The sequence below is a fragment of the Peromyscus californicus genome, unplaced genomic scaffold (genome assembly GCF_007827085.1).
Source record: "Peromyscus californicus insignis strain IS unplaced genomic scaffold, ASM782708v3 Scaffold_8__1_contigs__length_139910024, whole genome shotgun sequence".
Classification (NCBI taxonomy): Eukaryota; Metazoa; Chordata; class Mammalia; order Rodentia; family Cricetidae; genus Peromyscus; species Peromyscus californicus.
The window spans coordinates 62,895,826-62,920,845 of NW_026294606.1; the positions used below are offsets into that span (position 1 = coordinate 62,895,826).

Consider the following 25,020-nt stretch of genomic DNA (forward strand, 5'->3'; position numbering starts at 1 on the left):
ATTTTAAAGTATGTCATGTCATGCTTTTCTCTTCTCGACAATAGAACTTGGAATTATTAATCTATCTTCCCTCCAAATTTTAAATTTTAAACACTACACAAATACAGAAATGAAATCAAGCTGTTCACTATTATACTGTATCTTCTGTAATAATCACAGCATATAGCTGACCTTTAATTAATTACTTAGTGATTAGATTTTAGAACATACTTTCATCTTTCTATGTTTAAGTAACCAACTTAAATTATTATATTAAACATTTAAGGTAATATTAGACCACAAAGTCTACTTCTCGGGGTTTTAAGATGTTATATAATTAAAAGAAAAAATCTGAGACAGAAGCTCGTGTATCTTGGGTTGGCCTGGAACATTGTATACATCTGAGGATGACCTTGAACTTCTGCTCTTCCAGGCTGTATCTCCCAAGTGCTGGGATTATAAGTTTGTACCACCATGCCCAATTTAAATGTATCCTTTTTCTTTCACATTTTTTCTTCTTTCTTCTAAACCAGTGGTTCTCAACCTTCCTAATGCTGTGACCCATTAATACAGTTCCTCGTATTATGGTGACCCCCCAACGATAAAATTATTTTCATGACTACTTTATAACTGTAATTTTGCTACTGTTATGAATCATAATGTAAATGTCTATGTTTTCCAGTGGTCTTAGATGACCCATGTAAAAGGGTTGTTTGTCCCCTAAAGGGGTCGAGGACCACAGGTTAAGAATCACTGCTCTCAACTTGTAAATTCCTACTATTTTCAAGTCTGTGTTTCTAGCAGAATGGAACTATTACACCTTTCTACTCACAAGTTATGCAGATAAACTTCATTCTGAAAGAACAAATAATAGGACTTGGGAGCTGACTCACTTGGTGAAGTGCCTACTGCACAAACATGAGGTCCTGAGTTTCACCTCAGCACTCATATGAATAAGGGGGTGCTTTGGCATGCACCTAAAATCCCAGCACTGGGGAGGAAGAAAACAGGAGAATTTCTGGAATTCACTAGGTAGTTACCATTGTAGAATCTGAGAACAGGATTCAGTGAGAAATCATATCTCAAAAAAAGAAAGAAGGGCTGGAGAGATGGCTCAGAGGTTAAGAACACTGGCTGCTTTTCCAAAGGTCCTGAGTTCAATTCCCAGCAACCACATGGTGGCTCACAACCATCTGTAATGAGATCTGGCGCCCTCTTCTGGCCTGCAGGAGTATGTGCAGGCAGAACACTGTATACATAATAAATAAATAATCTTTAAAAAAAAAAAAAAAAAAGAAAGAAAAATAAAAAAGAAAAGCCAAAACAAAACAAAAAGGTAGAGAATGATTGAGGACATAACTTTTGGTTTCCACATGTGTGCACATGTACACACAATAATAACAGTATATAATTTTTAAAGATCTCTTTCTTTTAGGAGGAGGCACCAGTATACAGAGAAAAAAGTTGGTCTTTTATAGGTAAGCCACATCATCAAATGGTTTCTTCTATTAAACAATATTTTTATTTTGCAAACTTACTGTTATAAAAATAAGTCTAGATAAGTATTGATATATGTCTTTATTCAAATGAAAAAAGCACGAAAGCAAACATTCCTTGAAAACATTAGTCCAAGTGGGCTGGCAAGACAACATCATAGCACCTGCCACCAAGCCTGACAACCTGAGTGCAAACTGAGGACCTACACAGAAGGAGAAAACCAACTCTCTTTAGTTGTCTTCTGACTACCACACACACACTGTACCAAGCGTGTGCATGTACCACCTACATGCCCGAACGCAAAACAGTCAATAAAATGTTATTATATATACGTATGTATATATAGTTTTTTTTTAAAGTAATCTAAGATATTGGGAGAAAACTGTTTTGAGTTTTTCATCAATTCAAGGTGTATATATTATCCCTATTTTCATCTGTATGAAATCAGAACCTCACAGTAAAACCATAATATTGACATTTTTCTCTTACTTGTACGTAAGATAATGGTACACATTAATTGGTAGCACCTTAAATTTGTTTAAGTATACAATTTCATATATTTTTTAATTATTTATTTTTATTTTATGTGCATTGGCGTTTTGCCTGAGTGTATGTCTACATGAGGGTGTCAGAACCCCTCGAACTGGAATTACAGGCTTGAGCCGTCATGTGGGTGCTGGGAATTGAACCCAGGTCTTTTGGAAGAGCAGCTAATGTCCTTAAACACTGAGCCACCTCTCCAGCCCCCCCTCCCCATTTACTATCTAATAGCTAAAGGTAACAAAAAGCCATCTTTCTAAATTACATTAATTATTAATCACTATCTCATTGTATTAGTAGTCCTTCTCACCTATTAAAGTGAAAAAACATGCTCATAATAACACTGCTGAAAAAAGACTTCTAAAAAGATAAAGAGGGGCTACAGAGATGGCTCAGAGGTTAAAAGCACTGACTACTCTTTCAGAGGATCTGGGGTTGATTCCTAACACCCATCCATGACAGCACACCACCAAGTCTACATCCAGTTCCAGGGGATCCAATACCTCTTCTGGTCTCTATGGGTTCCAGGCACATACATGCAAGCAGAACACTCATAACCCATAACAAAAAAATATTTTTTTTTAAGATAAAGAAAAAAGTAAGGATTTGGTTTCACTGAGAAATTTTAGTATTACTAAAGTAACTCTAATCTCTATGTATCAATGGATCAGAAAATCTTCGATAAAATCCTTATCTCTGGGGGCATGAACCAATCTTAGCTACACTATAAGCTTTCACAGTAGTTAACAAACTTCTTTTCCTTTTAGATTCATTTATTCTATTTAACATGTATGAGTATTTTGCCTACATGCATGTACTAAGTACCACATGTGTGCCTAGTGCCCACCAATGTCATGGCAGAGTCAGGCATTAAATGAGATCCCCTGGAACTGGGGTTAGACACTTATAAACCACCATGTGGGTGCTGGGAATCAAACCTGGGTTCTCCTCTGGAGAACAAGTCCTCCTAACCACTGCATCATCTCTAGCCCTGACAAATTTCCTAACTTTTTACTGAACAGAAATGGCCAGGCACAGTGGTCACACCCATTATCCTTTTGTTCAGAAGTTTAAAGCGGGAGAAACTCAAATTTGAGGTAGACTGGATCATATAAAGAGTTCCAGGACAGTCTCGATATTGAAGAGCTTGTCTCATAAGAGAAAAAAAAAAATCTAAAAATGGAAGTGGACCTCCTTTAGATCTAGGTAAATGGTCTGAAAAATTCTGAAAGATACAGGTAGAGATTTTCACTCAGCATAACAGAGCATCAAAATATTCTGTGGGTTATGTAACTGAGTGTCTTGAGTTATTAACAACACCATCATTAATGTAGCTTTCAATTTCACAGAGTGAAGTCTCTAGGCAGGTTATCTCTTCTCTAACATTATAACTCAAACAACTTGAAAATTTCCATTTAAGCTTAAGAATTACATACACTAAATTATCATCCTATCTATACAAAATATAAATTCTTCCCAAAAACCTACATAATTTATGTTTTATTTTTATCAGAGGGGAAAAATATAAACTAAGTAACTAATTACTTCTAGTCTTACTGAGTTTATTATTTAGGGTTTTTTGTTGTTGCTTTGTTTGTTTTTTGAGAGAGGATCTCTCTACATAGCTCTGGCTGTCCTGGAATTCACTATGTAGATCAGGCTGGTCTTGAATTGAACTATTTGCCTCTGCCTCACAGTGCTGAAATCAAAGGTGTGTGTACCACTACACTTGAGCATTTTTTTGTTTCATTCTGGTTTGTTTTTTTTTTGGAGACAGGATCTCAGTATGCAGCCTTAGTTGGCCTGGAGCTCACTATATAGATCAGGCTGGCCTTGAACTCATAGAGACCCACCTGCCTCGGCCTCAGTGTGCTACGATTAAAGGCGTAAGCCACCAATTGCAGCCTGTTTTGTTTTGTTTTGAGGTAGGAGTCTCAACTGCAGAGCCCAGGCTGTCCTCAAATACTTCATCTATGAGCTTCAGGCTCCCCTGAGTGCTGGGATCACAGTGTGCAGCACCACATGCACCAAGTTATTTTAGTATGGAGTATTTTTTCTTAGAATAGAATGTAAATGTTAGAAGAAAATACTTCCATAAGAGCAAAACAAGACAAAAAATTAATAAAAGTCCTGGGAATCTGTTAATAATAATAATAATGCCTATTGAACTAACAAAACTAAGTCAAACGATCATTTTAAAGAAATAACTCAATAAGAATGTTGATCTTACATTACTACCAACAAATTACTGTTTTAAATACTGACCTCTGTCTAGGAACTATGAAGAGTGCCCGAACCAACTTCTTCCTGTTTGCCTTTGTGTTCATGTTCATGCAAAAATCCATGGCTGCCTAAAGGAAAAAGAACAATTTTCTTAAAAAAAAAAAAATCCTTGAGTTAGTTACTAAAGTAAAAACCCTAAGTCAATGTTGTAATTGTTCTTAAACATCCCAAAATAGTTTTTAAGACATTAGTATTATAAACAATAAGCATATCCCAAACTACAAAATCATTAAGCCTAAAAGTCCTTTCTTTCTACAAGTCTAAAACTTTATATTTCCTACTTTAAAAAAAAATGCAAGTTTGTATGCAGAATAGAACTTAAAGGCAGCTTTAAAACCTACCATGAGTATTTGACAAGTCGGTGCCTAAAAACAAGTGAATCAATACTAGGATAAGGAGTTTATGCTGCAATTCAGTGGCAAAATGCTTGCTTAGCATGTGGGAGGCCCTGGGTTACATCAAGAATATTTAACATAAGTAAAGAAAGCTACTAGTGCTAATAAAGACAACCAAAACAGTATTTTAGGAACTAAACTGAGACTAGTATTTCATCAATGTCTTATATCCAATATAAACATAAAAAGAAAAACAAGACAAGATTTACATTCTAGAAAGTTCTTAGAAAATAGAAACATTAATTAGCTGGTACCATTGTCCCTGAGTATTCACAGGAGATTGGTTCTAGAAATCTCCCAGGATATGCAAATTTACAGGTGCTCAAGTTGCTTATGTAAAATAGTATAGTGTTTGCATGTAACCTGGACACATCTTCCCATATACTTTAAATCATCTCTAGATTACTGACAGTAACACAACATAAATGCTTTATAATTGTAGATAATAATGTCAACCTAAAAAAGTGTATGTGTTCAGGACAGATGCAGTTTTTTCCCCAAAAAAAATATTTAATACCTATGGTTGGTTGAATCTACAGAGGTGGAACCAGCCAATAGAAGGATGTCTCTACTTACCTTCTATTATCTATCTAAATGAATTTCAGGAAAATAGACAAGGCAATAAAGACTTTTCTTGTGTAGTCCTGGCTTTCCTCAAACTCAGAAATCTGCCTGCCTCTACCTCCTGAGTGCTGGGATTGAAGGCATGTACCACCCACTGCCCAACTAAGACTTTTCTTACTGTAATTATCAAAGGCCAGTTGGATACACACAGAAAGCTGTGTTAAAGTGTTCTACGCGGGGGGCTGGCAAGATAGCTCAAAAGAATAAGGCACTTTCTGCCAAGCCTGACAATCTGAGTTTAATCCCCTGGACCTAATACACAGTAGAAGAGAATCGACTCCCATAAGCTATCCTCTAAATTCCCTGTAGCAGTACCACCTCTCTCTCTCTCTCTCTCTCTCTCACACACACACACAAACATATACACACACTCACACACACAAAATAAATATATCAAAAAATTTTAATGTTCCACATATCAGAAGCTAAGTACAGAATGTAAGTATCTAGTACACACAGGGTTTATGTGAAATGAATAAAAACACTAGAGTAGGAAAACTACCAGAATTAGTATATTTGAAGACAGCTTTAAAAACAAGAATCCAGGTTCCCAACAGCCAGCTCATGCACTAAGGACAGGTCCCAGTCCCACTGCCTGGATGCCTCCCAAAAAGTTCAAGCTAATCAACTGTCTCACTTATCCAGAGGGCCTGATCCAGTTGGGGGCTCCTCAGCTATTGGTTCATAGTTCATGTGTTTCCACTAGTTTGGCTATTTGTCCCTGTGCTTTTTCCAATCATGGTCTCAACAATTCTTGCTTATACAATCCCTCCTCTTTCTCGCCGATTGGACTCCAGGAGCTCCACCTGGGGCCTGGCCGTGGATCTCTGCATCCGCTTCCAACAGTCATTGGATGAGAGTTTTAGCACGAGAGTTTAGGGTGTTTGGCCATCCAATCACCAGAGTAGGTCAATTCGGGCTTTCTCTCGACCACTGCCAGCTGGGGCCTATGCAGGGACACGTTGCTCAGCCTGAGTGAAGGGAGGAGGGGACTGGACCCGCTTCGACTGAATCTACCAGGCTGAGCTGAATCCCCGGGGGAGTCCTTGCCCTGGAGGAGATGGGAATGGGGGTGGGCTCGGGGGAGGGGGGGCGGGAGGAGGGAGGACAGGGGAATCCGTGGCTGATATGTAAAATTAAATTAAATTATAAAATAAAAAAAAGCAAGTCTAAGCTATTGGCCGAGCATTTATAATTTAAAAACAACAACAACAACAACAAAAAAAAAGCCAAGAATCCAGGCATGGTGGCACACACCTATGTACTCAAGAGACAGAGGCAAGGTGGTAAAAATTCCAGGCCAGTCAGTGCCTGCCATATAAGGATAAATGGGAAGCAAGTAAGGTTGGTCAGATTTGTCTGTTGCATGACAACTCATTAAACAGCTTTTTGAAAACTTGTTTCAAATGCTCAAGTAAATAAAATAGAACTCAATAATCAATGTTTTACTTTAAGCAAAGATAAATTTTCTGGTCATCAAATTCATGGGGGACAAAAAAGAATGGCATTCTTCACAGAAGTCACTTAAGAAAATTCTTTACTTTGGGATAAATGGTATATATATATATAATTATAAGCTATGAGAGAAACTAAAAAGTCAAAAGTGAATTGCTTATGAGTGAATATCCACAAAAGTGATTCACCTCCTGTGAAAGAAACAACATATGAATCAAGTAGGCTCAGAATTCATTTGAATGGATACTGAGTGACCCATGTCTGGGAATATTTTTCCATCAGCAGATTTCAGAACAATAACACAGTAACTAGAGAACACAAAAATGTCTCTGATTTACTTTTTACTTAAAGATTAGAAAAACTACAAAAAATAACAACATAGATGAGATGGCTCAGCAATTAAGAACACTGGTTGCTCTTTCAGAGGACCTGGGTTCAATTCCTAGCATCCATAAGGAGGCTTGCAACTATGGGTAACTACAGTTCTGAGAATTTGACACCCTCTTCTGGCTTCTGTGGGCACCAGGCTCGCACATGGTACACAGACATATATGTAGGCAAAACACCATACGCATAAAAATAAGTAAACTTTAAAAGGAAAATTATAACCTAAGAAAATATTCATAGTTAATGACATCATATATACACAAATAATTTTACATTGTTCATTGCATATGAATGGTACATAGGTCCTACTGTCCCTCATCCTTGTCATTTGAAAGTTGGAAAAATAAGACTAAGGCTCAGCGGGTAAAGGCTCTTGATGCCAAGGCTTGTGATCTGCGATTGATCCCCAGAATGCACATGGAAGGAGAAAACCAATTTCCAAAGTTTCCCTCTGACCTCTACATGCATGCCACAGCATTTGTGTGCCCACACATGCATACAAAATAAGTAAAAAGATATAACAGGAAATGTCTTTTAAAGACCTATTTCTTCAGTCTATCGAGAGTGTAAGAACTGATACTTAGAACCCTGTAAGGAATTCTAATTGGCAACAGCACAATAAAGATAGTGACAAACCAAGTATTTTTATCTTGTCAGGACAAATCAAGTTCCATAACAAGGGGGAGGAGCGCCCAACCACATTTCAAAGACAATGATGAATTAATATAAACACAGCATAACACATAAAATCAGGTACTTGGATCATGTATGATTCTGCCTATGTAATCTTGAGAGCCTCTTACATTCACATCTGTAAAATGAAAGCACAGACTTAGATCCATAAGAAAAACTTTGGCTTTATAAACTTTTATTTTATGTATATAAATATACAGCTTAAGATTATTTGTAGCTTCATAAAATTATTGAATTATATTTTAAAAAGTCTTAGACTTGTCTGCCGAATTGTCGAATATTTTTCCCTCTTTAGCCATTTGGCACCCTGACAGCAACTATGGAAGAAATCCTCTCAAGAGGAAATGATGGTCCAAAGAAAAAAATGGGCTCCTGTTGTTCTATCTGGCACTCAGAGAGCTAGCTCAGAATTGATTGGAAATAGCTCTGATACCAAGCTGAGAACTAGGGGAGTACAGCTTGAGAGTTGTAGTAATTATGTACCTAATATATACTACTGTTGAGCTGCTTCTCCATCTGCAGCTTTATACTCGAACCAAAATGTAGAGTGGTGGTAAGCAGGAATGCCAAGATATTGCTCTCACTCTGGAAACACAGCCAAAGAATGTATCAAGTTAGCAGGGGACAGATTCAGTCATCTTCCAAACAGATAGAAGGACCTGTGGAAAGGCTATTAGGGAAAAGGAAAAGAAGACAGGGAATCATGGCAGCTATAGCTGCTCTGTGAAGTGTGTAGGGAGGAAGACGTTGACAACAGTTGCTATCTGCCTCACTGATCACAGAACTTACTCAGTGCTCTTGAGTAGATAAACAGGTAACTAGGTCAATCCCACTCCAATGGAAAACCATAATAAGGAAGCTCTCAAGACCTGTATCTTGTGTGAGAAATATGTAGATTATAAGAATGTACAGCGTTGTCTCAGTTTACTTCTCTATTTACTGAATGGATGCATTTACAGAAGGCATATATAGGTCTTGGTGAAGGAAAAAGAAATAACAGAGGCAATTAAGAAAAGATCAGACAATAGGGTCTATGTCAGTTACATACAAAAGATCATGCATAGCTTATAGACACTAAAGTTTGTAACATCAGATATCAGGAATAAATTTTGTAAGATTACCGGCAATAAACCTGTCAGTAATGACTCTAACTAGAAAAGTATCTCAGATTAGGAGGGATGCTTCCTCTCTACATCAGTTAGAGTTCTTGGGACAGACTGCTTAAAAAATTAATATTCATCACACTGTACATACTTTGAACAAAAGTGGTACTTTACCGCTGTCAAAAAAAAGGATTGCAGAGATAAATTCTACAATTACTAACTTTTTGAAAACTACACTGACTGAATAACTCTAGAGAAGATCCAATTTAGAATGTGTTTCAATCACATAAAAGGTTACTAACATGTCTCAAAATCATTTGAAGAAAGCCTAGAAACAGAAAAATTATGTAACTATGGGTATCTTCTAAGCACTATGAGGAAGAATAGGAGAGAGAGGAATAACTTTTGATTTAAAAGTAAAAAGGATATCAATGATAGTTACATACATTTTTCTATCATGAGTACTTTACACTAAAAAATTATTCAAAACTTCAAAGACCCTTTCTTTCTTTCTTTTCCCCTTTTTCTTTGGTTTTTTGTTTGTTTGGTTGGTTTTTATGGTTTTTCAAGACAGGGTTTCTCCATGTAGCCCTGACTGTCCTGGAACTTACTCTGGCCTCAAACTCAAGAGATTGGCCTGCCTCTTCCTCCCCGGTGCTGGGATTAAAGATGTGAGCCACCACCTTTTTATATAGGCAACATTTAATGATAACTATTATATTAGAAACAATGAGAAGTTTCCAAAAACATAAATTCACTTAAAAATAGAAATAAATCTTTTAGTAAATTTGTAGGGGGAGGGGTGTTTCGAGATAGGGTTTCTCTGTTTAACATCTCTGGCTGTCCTGGAACTCGCTTTGTAGACCAGGCTGGCCTCAAACTCACAAAGATCCGCCTGCCTCTGCCTCCTGAGTGCTGAGATTAAAGCTATGCACCACCACTGACTGACCTTCAGTAAATGTTTTAAGGGGGGAAAAAACTAAAATTTACCAAAATAAAGTAGTGAAAAAATGGCAGATACTGCTTTAAAAAGGAGCTGGACTACACTAGGCAGTGATGGCACATGCCTTTAATCCCAGCACTCAGGAGGCAGAGGCAGAGGCAGGCAAATCTCAGACTTCTAAGGCCAGCCTGGTCGACAGGGCGAGCGAGTTCCAGGACAGCCAGGGTTACACAGAGAAACCCTATGTCTAAAAGCAAAAGCAAAAAAGAAAAAGCAAACAAACAAAAACCTCAGTCATCACAATTACTCTTCTTTTCTTTTGAGACAGGGTCTTACTATATAGTAATAAATATACAGCCCAGACTATCTTCAACCTCTGTATCCTACCTCTGGGGGGGAAGATGACACACAGACGGACGGACGGGACAGAACGGGACACCACTGATATTTGGCAGTGTAAGACTCTTCAAAGTCTATGTGCTTTTGTAAAATTATATAAGGATAGGAAAATCTTTTAAAGAACTATAGGCAACTAAGGAACGCTGAAAGCAGGAGAATCAGTCCCCCCCACACCAGGGAAGAGGTCCTCTAACTTTATTTATGCATACATATATACCTAACAGTAACAAGGAGAAAGCCAGGAACATGACAGCATGGGAAATGACAACACAAGAGGAGTTGGAGGAAGGAAAGGGAATAGAAGGAAATGATGTAATTTTAACTTTCTAAAAATTATCAAATTTAATTAAGTAAAAAGGTCATTTTAAAAAAAAAGAATACCTTGTCAATTAGATCTCGGTTGACACAGTTGGGCAACTGCTGGAGGAAAGCATCTACTATGAGTTTGAGGTGAGATCCAGTGCTGGCTTCTTCATCTTCTTGTTCTAATACAAAATTAGTTTTTGGATAGGTTAAAAAAAAAATAAACAGAGTTTGTAAGAACAAAGTATCCAACTATTAAGTGATCTGAAAAATGGACTATCTAGAGGATATGTGGTATGGTGTATGCACATGTATATGTGCAGATGTGCATGCCTGTACAGAGGTCAGAGAGGCGGAGGGGTCAGGTGTCCAATCTCTTCCTGAATCTGGAACTTATGTCTTTTGGCCAGGCTGACACCCCAAGTGCCAATAAGCCTATCTCTGCTGCCCAGAGTACTGGGGTGATAAGCGTGAGGAAGACAATGTCCAACATGTTATACAGGTGCTAGGATCCAAACTCTGGTCCTAGCATTCTTTACCACTGAGCTATCTCTCCAGTCCAGAAAAAAACCTTTTGTAAAGTACTTCTAGAGGGCTAAGGATATTGGATAGCCCTAAAATCATACTATCAAGTCACTATTTCAGATACTAACTATAAATAAACAACTTTTATCCTAAACATACACAAAAAATATTCAAAAAATTCATACAGCTTTACAATAAATCTAGTATTTTTATCTGCCTGACATTTATTTTCTCACGTTCTGCAATTAACAGTTCTACCAACTTTTGCCTTTAAAGAACTAAGCCTCCCCATTCTGTGTAACTTTGAGGGTAGACGCTGCCAAAGCATAGCACACTATCATCCGATGGACCAACTGTTTAAGCACAGCATAGAACTAAAGTCCTTGTGATAGTGATACACAGTCAGTGAAAGAAACTCTTCTTTTGATGTCATTAGCTGGTATGATGATTTAGGCCTGAGGAATTTACTAGCCATGCCATCCCTCTCCTTGCTGATACAGAAAAACAAAATCTGCTATGTAAAACAATGAAGCAAACAAAGAGAAAATACATACTAATAGGAGGTATCCTTCCAATTAAAAAGCCTAACGAGGAGGGAAAGATGGCTCAGCAGTTAGCACTTGCTGTGCTTCTAGAGGACAGTAATTCAGTTCCCAGCAGGCACCTTTGACAGTTCACAATTGCCTGTAACTCCAGCTCTAGGGAACCCAACACCCTCTTCTAGCCTCTGTGAGCACCTGCACACACGTGTCATACATTCACATGGATACATACACGTACAAATAAATAAAAATAACTCTTTAAAAAAAAGAATCCTAGCACTTGCCTGGCCTTGGATTTGATTCCCTTATACTGCAAAAACAAGATATTAAAAATAAAATCAAAAGAAAATGTTTAGAAACAAATGTGCTTTTTAATTAATAAGTAGAAAACAACTCAATTTAAAAGACATAAAATTAACACTGACACAATGAAATTCTAGTCATTTCTATCTCAACAATTTTAGGGTAACTTTAGAACATATTTACGGCAAGTCCTAATAAAGACTGTAATAAAATCAAAATATTTGAGGCTGGGGAGTAACTCGGTGTAGGTAAAGTACTTGGGAGTAAGTATGAGAGCCTGAGTTTGACTCCACAGAAATCTACATGAGGCCAGACACTGCAACACCGATCTGTAAATCTCACTGTTCCTAGGGAACGACAGGAGCTGAAGACAGGAGAATCCTCAAACTCAGGCTAGCTATCTGGCTTAAGAGGCCGAGAACAAAAAAGAGGCCCTGTCTCAAAGAAGGCGAAAAGCAAGTACCAACACTCCAGGTTGTCATCTGATTTCTAAATACACACACACACACAAATTTAAATATTAGGACAATGCTAGCAAGTTGTTGGGAAAGTATTAAGAAATATTTTAACATATTTATAATTACAATGTTTGAAATACACATGATCAGTAAAGCTAATAGTCACATACTATTAAGTAAGATTCTATCCTAAATCAAATTCTACATAGCAACTAAGTAAAGACAACAGAAAAGAAGATAATTAAAGACCAAATTGGGGCTGGAGAGATGGCTCAGTGGTTAAGAACACTTGTTACTCTTGCAGAGAACTGGGGTTCAGTTCCTATCACCCAGACAATGGCTCATAACCTTCCCTAACTCCAATTCCAGGAAATCTGATGCCTTCTTCTGAACTCCATGAGCACCAGGAACACAAATGGTGACATTATACATACATGCCATACACATAAAATAAAATAAATTTTAAAAAACATTAAGAAAATAACAGAATTAAAAAGAAAAGATCCTTATTTTTAGGCAAGAGGTTTGTGTGAAAAATAACAAAAAATAAAAACTGATGAAATAGCCATTTACCTTGTTCATCAAGGAGTTTCTTTGTAAGATCTTCAGCTTCATCTCCACCTTCTAACTCCAAGGTATCATCATTAATTTCTAGATTCTCCAACTCAAGTTCCAAATCATCAGGACTTGATGCCTCCTTATTATCCTTTGGTTCTTTTGCCTCTGTTTAAAAACAAAGAATAAGAAACTGGGGTATAATGGCAGAATATTTGCCTAGCATGCAGGGGACCTTGGGTTCAATATAGCAAAAATTAAAATATATAAAAACAAACAAATATATTTGAATTCAAGGTCAATTCAAAATCCTGTACAAGGCTGGAGAGATGGCTCAGCAACTAAAGAACACTGGCTGCTCTCCCAGAGGACCTAAGTTTTGTTCCCAGCATCCACATGGTAGTTCACAACTGTCTGTAACACAGTCCCAAGGGATACAACACCTCTTCTGTCCTCCAAGGGCACTAGGCATGCACGTGGAACACAAATATACATGCAGGTAAAATATCCAGACATAAAAAAAACCTTTTAAAATCCTAATACAAAAATATTAAAGATTCACAAACTCTATGTAACTTCTCCAAAATGTTTTAATTCTGCTATAAAAATATTAAAGATTCACAAAATCTGTATAACTTCTCTCAAAAATTTTTTAAACCTGCTACAAAAAATAAATAAATAAAGTTTGACAAGATTACATGACTTACCTAAAAACTTAGGTATATATCTGGCAAATTTGAATGAAAACTAGAGACTTTTATGTTTTTGGTTGTGAGCCTAGCCTTTAACGGCTGAGCCATCTCTCCAGCCCGAGACTTTTATAAAATAGACTGAGCTTATTGATCCATAAAAATACAGATCTTTTCTTTCTAATTCTGCTGTTTTCTTAATGTTTTTTAAATTTTTATCTTATGTGTATGAGTGTTTGGCATATATATAAATATATATATATTTGTGTTCCTAGTGCCCATTAAAATAAGCTACCAAACTTCTTCAGTTCTGTATTTGTTCAATGTAAAGAGGAAGAAAAAAGAAAAAAAGAAAAGGGAGGGATGGAGGCAGGCTAACTAGCTAATTTACATGCTATCAGGATCTATGCTAAAGATAGGAGATAAAGTTCATTAGAGTGGTCTCACATAGGAAAGCTCTCAAACTCCAAGATAAATTCAGGTCTGTCCATCCGCCCAGCTCTCTCTCTCTCTCTCTCTCTCTCTCTCTCTCTCTCTTTAAATTTTATTTTCTTTGTATGGATATGTTCCCTGAATGTATGTCTGTGGAGACTGGAGGAGGGTCAGATCCCATGAAACTGAAGTGAGAGATGGTTATAAGCTGCTCTGTGGGTGCTAGGAATCAAACCTGCCTGGGTCCTCTGGAAAAACAGCCAGCTCTTAACCACTGAGGTATCTCTCCAGTTCCCTCTCTTTACTTGTATATGCGGTATGATCTTTCCTGGGTTATGCAGGAGGTACACTGAAATATGATTTGATATAAAAATTAACTTAGTACCAATATACTAAATAAATTAGAAAAGACTAAATACAGAGAACAAATAATCAGGAAAGAGGTTAGAGGAAACAAATGGACCTAACATAGGAAAAATGGCTGGAAATAAATAAAATAGAACCAAACCATACTTCAACAAAATTGCCAAAATGTTGATATCTGTAGAAGTTGAGTGATAGGTAAATATGAGTTCACCATACTAGCCTTTCTTGTCTCCTTGAGATTAAAAAAAAAAAAATCTATTAAGTGAGAGAGAGAGAGAATAAGAATGAAAATGTGTGCTTTTGTGGCTCATGCCTGTAATACCAGCACTAAGGAGACTGAGGCAGGAAGGCTAATACATGTTCAAGGTCAGTCTAGGATAATGTTCTGGGTCATCCAGGGCTACAGAGAGAGATGCTGTTTCAAAAAAATAAAATAAAATAAAATTTAAGAATTCAAGTTCAAAAATTCATGCTTATGTACCCATACTCATACACAAAAATATATACAAAATAAAAACTATTTTTAAATGTATACTCAAATCACCTAAAATATTATCAGTTTCATGTCTTCTATCCTCTAAATTCTGCAATGAAGGAAGAAATGCTTTATATCATGATACTCAATGCTATAACCAAAGATGTAAGAAAGCTCTAAGGAAAGCTTTGGCTGCCTTTAAATGTAGAGACTACACTGGCTCATTTCTTCATTCAGCAATTATTTGCTGAATTCCTACTATTCAACTATATATTGTTCTAAACACCAAAGATATAACTTGACTGTAATAAACATAACATCTGGCTATCAAAGGAGTATTTATAGATTGGAAATATGGCTCAGCAGGGAAAGGCCCTTGCTACCAAGCCAACCTGATTTTGATCCCTGGAGCCAACACTATGGAAAGAGAACCAACTCTCAGAAGTAGTCCTCTGACTGCCACATGTGTGCCATGGCACATGTGTACACATACAGGGAAAAAAAGAAGGAAGAAGTATCTTTTTATTTTACAAAAGCATTTACTGTATAGGGCTATAGCTCAGTGGTAAAGTGTTTGCCTAGCATGCCTCAGGCCCTCTCCTTATTAATATATTTTAGTTATCAATTAACTCAGGGTTAATCTCCAGTACCAAAAAGAAAACAAACAAACAAATTTACTGATTAGCTACTATACATTCACAACTACATTAAGCTACTGAATGCTGAGAGGAAACAAAATCTGAAAATATGACTCCTATGCTTAGAAAATGTATAACTTACCTGAGGAAGTTAAACTAATATTCACAAAGAAGTCAAGTGGGGTATGGTAGGGAACATGTAAGTAATGTGTGAAAGGTGCAAGGCAAGACCTGCTTACTCAGAGACAGAAAAGTCAAGGTATAATATACATGATGAAGTAGTTAAGTCTGAGACAAATTATGCAGTGTTTGAGAGACAAAGATAACAATTTTAAACTGTATTCCAAACTTGAGTAAAGCCATTAAACCATTCAAACTATCACTAGGAGGCAGAGGCAGTCAGATCTCTTGAGTTCCAGAACAGCTGGGGCTACATAGGAAAAAAAAAAGGGTTGGGGGAGAGTCTATCACTGGGTATGGTGGCTCATCCTTTAATCCCAGCACTCCAGAGGCAGCTAATTTTCTTTAAGTTTCAGGCCAGCCTGGTCTACAGAGCAAGTTTCAGGACAGCCAAACTTAGGCAGTGAAGGACAGGAAGCTGGTAAAGATGTTAACTGAACAAGGGGCCATGTTCTAGCCCCAGAAAGAACAGAGCTTGGCAGGTTTGGCCATATGGTTCTGGATTTAGAGTTAACGATAAAAGAAAGGAGTTATGGAATAAAGCTACTGAGGCCAATCATGTGTCAGGGGGTGTCCCTGAATGGAGGCCTAGATAGGCCATTGTGTAAAGTTATGAAGTTGAAGCCTGGATTGCCTTGGAGACCCCAAGATGTTTGAAATGCCAGAGCCATGGGATACCTGCCAAGGAGAACTGCTAACAGAGAGTGGAACCGGTGCAAGAGAAAGAAGTGTGTTTCAGTCAAAAATGCTGAACAGAATTGGAAATCTGAAGAGTGTTTTGATATCAGACACAGAGATGTAGAGTTTGGAGTTTGCCCAGCTGGTTTTCGGTCTTGCTTTGATCCAGTATTTCCTCACTATGCTCCCTTCCCTGTGTTTTGGAACAGTAATGTATATCCTGTGCCATTTTATGTTGGAAGTATGTGATCTGGTTTTTTATTTTGATTTTTTATATGGGACTACAGTTAAGAGATTGCATGAATCTCAGAAGAGACTTTAAATTTTGGACTTTAAACATTGAGAGTGTGATAGCTATGGGAACTTTTGAAGTTGGACTAAATGCATTTTGCTTTATGATACTGTTACCAGCTTATGGGGACCAGGGACTGGAATGTGATAGTTTGAATGTAACTGGTCCCCACAATCTCATGGGGAATGGCACTATTAGGAGGTGTGGCTTTCTTGGAGTGGGTATGGCCTTGCTGGGGGAAATATGTCACTATGAGGGTGGGCTTTGAGGTTTCCTATGCTCAGGATACCTTCAAGTTTGTCAGTCAACTTCCTGTTGCCTGCAAGATATAGGACTCTCAGTTATTTCTCAAGCACCATGTCTGCCTGCATGCCACCATGCTCCCCATCATGATAATGGACTGAACCTCTGAAACTGTAAGTGAGCTACCCTAATTAAATGTTTTCCTTATAAGAGTTGCCATGGTCATGGTGTCTTTTCACAGCAATAAAAACCCTAAGACACAAAGTGAGACCCTGTCTCAAAAAAAAAAAAAAAAAAAGTCCTATAACAAATCAAAAAACATCAACAAAAAAAATAAAGAAAGAAAGAAAAAAAGGAAGCCGGGGTGGCAGTGGTACATGCCTTTAATCCCAGCACTCAGGAGGCAGACAGGTGGATCTCTGTGAGTTCAAGGCCAGCCTGGTCTACAGAGCGAGATCCAGGTCAGGCACCCAAAATACACAGAGAAACCGCATCTCAAAAAAACCAAAAAAAAGGAAAAAGAAAAAGAAAAAGGGAATAGTAATAGTGAGGAGGGCTGGAGAAATAGTTCCACAATTAAGAGCACCTGCTGCCCTTACAGGGGACCCAGATTCAGTTCCCAGAACCCACATGGCAGCTCATAGCTGCCTATAACTCCAGTTTCAGGGTGTCCAACTCCTTCTTTTGTCCTCCTCAGGCACTACACACACATGGGACATTTAAATATATGCAGGCAACATTCACACACATAAAATAAATATAAATCTTAAAAACATATTAGTAAGGAGAGTAAAAATTCTTAAGAGGATTAAAAAGAATTCTTAAGAAAAGAGTAATAGCTAAAACTGCATCCAGGTAGGAACACAAAGACAGGAGAGTAGTTTGGTTTAGAACAGAAGCATAAAGATGGATCTGAGAAACAAGGTTTGGCCAGTACCTCCTATTCTTATCAGTAGTTTCAGACTTTTAGATTTCTGCCAATTAACTCTCTCACAGAGACCTGGCTAGATCTAGCCTATAAAGAACATTATGTAGAGCGGTAACTATACAAAACCTATGCTTTCAGGGGAAACTCTTGTCTTCTAAGATCTCATATGACTTCATTTTAAGATACTGAAAATAAACACTTCCAAATCAATTTGAATTAGTGTGAAGATACTGGTTCTAGTAAAAGTATGTTCCCTGGCTAGGAAGATAGCTCGGTGGGTAAGAGCACTTGTACAAACATCAGTTCTAATCCCCAGCATCCACATAAAAAACAGACTTGGCCACTTAAACCTCTAACTCCAACACTATGGGTGTGGAGGGGGAGACACAAAATAATGACATGAGCAGCGACAAGAGGGCTTGCTGATTGCCAGCTTAGCTCCACATTCAGCAAGAGACCCTGTCTAAGCCGGTGGTAGTGCTGCACGCTTAATCCTAGCACTCAGGAGGCAGAGGCAGGTAGATCTGTGAATTCAAGGCCAGCCTGGTCTATGGGGCGAGTTCCAAACAGCCAGGACTGTTAAATAGAGAAACCCTGTTTTGAAAAACCAAGAGACCCTGTCTAAAGAGAGTAATGTGGAAAGTAACATGGAAAAGACTTTTTGTATCCTCCTTTGACTTTTCATATGGGGGCATGGGCCTGTACATCTACACAGCAACCAAAACATGGTAACCAACACCTTTTAATGCTCTGTTCCTCATTATTACTTCATTCATTTAATCTAATGCACATACACTGTTTTTAAACACATACCATTCTGAAGCTCATTCCTACCACATGGAATGTCAGCTGTTTCACTGAGAATTTGCCTTTGGAAGGAGGGTAAGATGGCTTAGCTGGTAAAGCACTTGCCCTGCAAGGCTGAAAACCAAGTTTGATCCCTGGAATCCACATGAAGGTAGAGAGAACCGATTCTGTAAAGATGTCCTCTGATCTACATGCATTACCCCCAGCCCCTGGCACACATTAAATATGCACAATAATAATAATAAATAACATTTGAAAAAATAACTTACCTTTGGAATCATCTTTGTTAGCATCTTTGTTCTGACTTTTTTCATTGTCTTTAAACAAGATGGCTGGAACAAATGCTTTCAAATCAATGAGGTTTTCATAAAAATTCCGAGCGTCTTCATCTTCCCATATACCACCTTCTAGGTCATATTCTCCAGGTTTACCAGGTGTAAATATATCGATTCCAGGTCCATGCTCTACAATAAAACAAACCATGAGTGGATAATATAATTTCAGAAATACTATGGTAGACATAGCACTATACTTTTTGTTTTCAATTTTGTAGTTATTGAATCTCTATTGCTTCAACTGACTAGAATTTCTCAATCAACAAGCACTTGAGATTACACATGATTATCTTTTTTTGTTGTTTTGTTTTTTTTGTTTTTTGGTTTTTTTTTTTTGGTTTTTCGAGACAGGGTTTCTCTGTGTAGCTTTGCGCCTTTCCTGGGACTCACTTGGTAGCCCAGGCTGGCCTCGAACTCACAGAGATCCGCCTGGCTCTGCCTCCCGAGTGCTGGGATTAAAGGCGTGCGCCACCACCGCCCGGCTCTTGTTTTGTTTTTTAAGCCCACAGGGTTTCTCTGTGTAGCTCTGACTTTCCTGGAGCTCACTCTGTAGACCAGGCTAGTCTTGAACTCAGAGATCCACCTGCTTCTGCCTCCTGAATGCTGAATTAAAGGCTAGTGCCAACATGTTCAGCTTTTTTTTTTTTTTAGATTTATTTATTTGTTCTTATTTGTGTGTATGTGTGTGTGCATGTGCCTGCATGAGTATACCGGATTCCCTGGAACTGGAATTATAGATGCTGAATGTGAGTGCTGGGCATCAAACCTCTCTCTTCTGGAAGAGCAGTAAGTAAGTGCTCTTAACCACACCATCTTTCCAGCCAGTGATGTTTTTGGTTTTTTTGTTTGTTTTTTTGGTTTGGTATTTTGAGACAGGGTTTCTCTTTTAATAGCTCTGGCTGACCTGGCCTCAAACTCAGAGATCTATCTGCCTCTGCCTCCTGAGTGCCGGGATAAAGGTGTAAACCACCACTGCCAGGCCCATCTTTTTAATTATAATTATTGCAATTATAATTATTTCATGTGTGTGTGCATGTGGGCAAATGTATGTTCGAGGTCAGAAGACAATTTTCAGGAGTCAGTTCACTCCTCCCAACTTCATGAGGATTCTGTGAACCAAATTCAGAATGCTAGGCTTGTGAGGCAAGTACTTTTACCCACTGAGCCAGCATGTGACCATCTTTAATATCAAGTCATACTTTTATTTTTTGTTTTTCTTTTTTCAAGACAGAGTTTCTTTGTATAACAGTCCTGGCTGTCCTGGAAATAGCTTTGTAGACCAGGCTGGCCTTGAACTCACAGAGATCTGCCCGCCTCTGCCTCCCAAGTGCTGGGATTAAAGGCGTGTGCCACCACCACTTGGCAAGTCATAAGTTTTTAGTTAAGTCTCCAAATCAGATAACAGCAGAAGACCATCATAAATACTGAATTCAGAAGATCGTTCCTCTTAGTGTAATCCTTGACACATTACTATATATGATACCAATTGATAAATAAATAGCTGGAAAGAGGGATGAAAGATAAACATATAAATCTTTCTTTTCTCCTGGGGTTATGAGGTGCTCAGTATTGAACTCAGGGCCTGGGGCATGCCAAAATCAGCACTCTATCAATAAACTATTATCCCCAGCCTCCCCTCCCAATATAATCACTTAGCAGAGAATGGAAAACTATGTCTGTATTCATTCTTATCCCCTCCTCAATCTCTCCTTACATATAACCACAGAGTAATAAGCACAGAACATTAAAAAAGAAAGAAAGAAAAGAGGAAATTCCTAGTTTATAATCAGGAGGCCACCCATAGGCTTTATTTCTTCTGTACTTCTCTCCAAACTAAAACTATAAATAATCAGGCATGTGAGGTGTGGCTCAGTGGGTAAAAGGTATTTGCCACACAGGTCTGATCCTCAGAATGCATGTAAGGGTGGAAAAAGAGAACCAATCCTATAGAGTTGTCCACTAATCTCCACATGTACGCTGTTGACACATGCAAGCTCTTCACACACACACACACACACACACACACACACACACACACACACACACACACACGAAATGAATAAATATTATAAACAGTCCTATGGATTAAAATGAAACCCACAGAAAATTATTCACTAAATAACAGGAAAAAGAACAGCAAAACAAAACACTGGTTCCTTAATTCCTCTGAACTTACTATAAATAATGTATTTTAATGGAGGATTAACAGGACAATAAACCCATACACCAAAAAGGAAAACACTGACAGATTCACAAGTTTTATTTAATTAAAAATATAAGCAAAAGCAAAAGACAAACTAGACAATACTGATAACACTGATAAAAAGTTATTTATAAGCTACATATGTGTATTATAATAAAACATGGTTTTTGCTCCTGATTCTTTACATAAAGCCCCCCTAAAACCCTTGGAATTCCCTGAGGTATGTTATTTTTATTCATAGTTTATATTACTTGAGGTTATGCTAATAGTATAAATTAGAGTGGGGCACTTAACTTCAGAATAAGTGCGGTCACCAGGAAAAAAAAAAAAGGGTACCCACAGACCTTAAAATGATTAAGATTAGCTTTAAAAAGTTCTGCAACAGGAAATTTGAAAGTATGAGGAAATCCTGTGCAGTGAAACCCTCTCTTGAAAACAAAACAAACCCCCTGGAACAGGGAGATCTGATGAGTTTCCAGGTTGGTGAAAGAACACTTCTATACACAAAAAGGGTTGGTTACTCACCCACACTACACAAGAACAGTCTCTTACCACATCCTCTTGGTTGTGTATCTCTATCCTTTACAATTCTCATTATAATCTGGTAAATTTACAATGCTTTTCTGAGTTCTAGGAGCCATTTTGTAAATTATCAAATCACACAAGGTACCCACAGAAACCTTGCTTAGAATCCTGAACAAGAGGCCAGACTTGCAGTGGCATCTTAGGTGGGGACTCCTGAACAATTATTACAAACAACAAATTAAGAGGATTCTAGTCCTTTAGTGGGGAGGGTATTTTGGGAGGGTATCTTTCCATATACCTCTGGCTGTCCTGAAATTCACTATATAGACCAGACTGGCCTTGAATCCACAAAGATCTACCTCTCAAGTGCTGGGATTAAAGGCAAGCACCACCAAACCTGGCAGGAATCTAGTTCTTTGTGAGAGTTAACACTAATTCTAGGTAGTTTCCGAAATGAAGTTTAAGATACACAAATTATACCAGGTGGTGGTGGCTCATGCCTTTAATCCAAGAACTCTTTAAACAGAGAGGCAGGCAGATCTCTGCGAGCTTGAGGTCAGCCTGGTCTACAGTACAGAGTGAATTCGAGGATAGCCAGGGGTACACAAAGAAATCCTGTCTTGAAAAATAAAAAAATAAAAAAAATAAATAAATAAAAAGGGAAAAAAAGAAAAATTCATACAAATTATATCAGAGAATTGGTTAGTATGATAAAAATGCCACAGATATGGCAACAGTAATGTTCTTTGGGAGAATGTAGAAAATGTGTGTGTGTGTGTGTGTGTGTGTGTGTGTGTGTGTGTGTATTTGAGAAAGAGATCTATATACTAATAAAAGACAAAAACTGATAGTGTCCAAGCATGTAAATAAAAGAGAATAACAAATCTCAGCACTAATCAGGATAAAGGTAAGAAACACACATTTATCACTTCAATCCTTTAAGATTACGAAATATCTTTGTTTCTACAAAATTCTTTCAAAGAATGCATACCTCAAAAGTAACAGGGTGACAAGAAGTCCCTGGATATACTGACATTGTAATCTCAGGCTTACCAATTTTCAGAACTTAGAGCACTAAACTTGTTATTTATAAATTACCCCAACCACAATACTTTGTTCCAACAGCTAGAACAGATTAAGACAATTAAGTAATAGTTTAAAAATTTTAAACTTAGCCGGGCGGTGGTGGCGCACGCCTTTAATCCCAGCACTCGGGAGGCAGAGCCAGGCGGATCTCTGTGAGTTCGAGGCCAGCCTGGGCTACCAAGTGAGTTCCAGGAAAGGCGCAAAGCTACACAGAGAAACCCTGTCTCGAAAAACCAAAAAAAAAAAAAAAAAAAAAAAAAATTTTTAAACTTTATGTGTATTCTACTTGCATTATGTCTGTGCACCACATGCATGCCTAGTGCCCAAAGGCCAGAAGTGGATAGCAAATCCTCTAGAACTGGAGTTACAGACAATTGTCAACCACCACATGGGTGCTGGGAATAGAAGACTGGTTCTCTGCAAAAGTAGCAAGTACTCTTAGCTGGCGAGTCATCTCTCCAGCTCCCAATTAGGTAACATTAATGATGTATTATTTGAATTAGTGAGGGATAATATAATTCTACATGAACTGAGCCAAGGAGTTCTCAAAAATAATTGTTGAAAAAAACATGCAAAACAATATTCTACTTAAGTTTTTAAAAGCTACATTTATATCTATCAGACTACATATATTTTGGGTTACAGAAAGAAATAAAGGCAAGCACCACCACCACCCATCCTCATTTTTTTTTATCCTAAAATATGAGCAAGTATTTTACACATACAAAAACAATAGACGGGGGCTGGAGAGATGGCTCAGCAGTTAAGAGCATGGCTTTTCCAGAGGACCTGGGTTCAATTCCCAGCACCCACATGGCAGCTCACAACTGTCTCTAACTCCAGTTCTAGGGGATCCGACACCCTCACACAGAATATACACAGGCAAAACACCAGTGCACATTAAATCAATCAATCAATCAATCAATCAATCTTAAAAAAAATAACAGGCTAGCAAGAAATAATTTTTTAAAAATTTAACTTCTCAGCTAGTTGTGATGGCATACACCTTTAGTCACAGCACTCAGGAGGCAGAGGCAGATGGATCTCTGTGTGTTTGAGGCCAGCCTGGTCTACAAAGTAAGTTTTTAAGACAGTTAGGGATATACAGACTCTGTTTTGGGGAAAAAAAATAACTTCTTGGCTGGAGAGATGGCTCAGCAGTTAAAGAGAACTGGTTGCTCTTCCAGAGGACCCCAGTTCAATTCCCAGCACCCACACGGCAGCTCACAACTGTCCATAATTCCACTTCCAGGGGATCCAACACCCTCTTCTAGACCTTGAAGGCCAAACTAATAATAATAATAATAATAATAATAATAATAATAATAATAATAATAATAATAATAGATACACCTTTGGGGCTGGAGAGATGATTCATCAGTTAATGAGTATGTACTACTCTGGTAGAGGTATCAGGACTCCACATGGGTGGCTCACAATTGGCTGCAACCTCACCTCCAGGAGATCTGACATTCCCTTCTGGTCTCTGAGGGGATTGCAAGCATGTGCACAAACCCATACTATACACACACATACATAATTAAAAATAAAAATTTAGGAACAATAAATAAGAATACATGGACTGGCAAGATCTAAGTAGAAGTGTCTGCCATCAAGCCTGATGACCTGAGTTTGGTCTTGGAACCTACATGGTGTGAAGGAAAGAACTGAATTGCAGAAGCAATCCCCTGACCTGTACACACACATAATTAAGTAAATGTAAAAAAGTACAGAAATATTAGAAGTGCAATACTGAATTTACTTTCTTATTACACATCTGACAATAATAAATTTTTCTGTAACCCTAAATGCTGCTGGAGGCAAGTCCCTATTGGACATCATCTGAGGATAACTATAACAAAAGAATTTAAAGGAACTCATAATATGATAGAAGCAAAAGAGTATTCTCTAAGTACAGAGTCTTTTCTATTCGAGGATGTGTTTCAAGTAGCGGTAGAAGGTTATTAGATTGTAATATCTAATTTAAAAATATGTGAAGCTATTTATAAAGCCTAAATTTTTATTAATGCAAATATAACAGACCTGAAAGTAAGTGGTCTTTTTTTTTTTTTTTTTTTTTTTAAATCATGAGCTGGCTAGGAAGACTGCTCAGTTAGTAAGTACTTGCCATGCAAGCCTCAAAACCTGAGTTCAAATGC

At 37.8% G+C, this 25,020-nt stretch overlaps 1 protein-coding gene across 5 annotated transcripts in view; it reads right to left on the bottom strand.

Moving 5' to 3' along the window:
• The window catches only part of Upf2 (UPF2 regulator of nonsense mediated mRNA decay), a 122,081-nt gene that overhangs the window by 74,308 nt on the left and 22,753 nt on the right, over nucleotides 1-25,020 (bottom strand). For all 5 annotated transcript variants that reach the window (XM_052727474.1, XM_052727472.1, XM_052727473.1 and 2 more), the window contains 4 exons: nucleotides 18,982-19,176; nucleotides 13,003-13,152; nucleotides 10,680-10,783; nucleotides 4,282-4,367 (listed from right to left, as the gene is read on the bottom strand). In XM_052727474.1, the coding sequence (XP_052583434.1) occupies nucleotides 4,282-4,367; nucleotides 10,680-10,783; nucleotides 13,003-13,152; nucleotides 18,982-19,176 (535 nt within the window). The remainder of the gene's footprint in view (nucleotides 1-4,281; nucleotides 4,368-10,679; nucleotides 10,784-13,002; nucleotides 13,153-18,981; nucleotides 19,177-25,020) is intronic.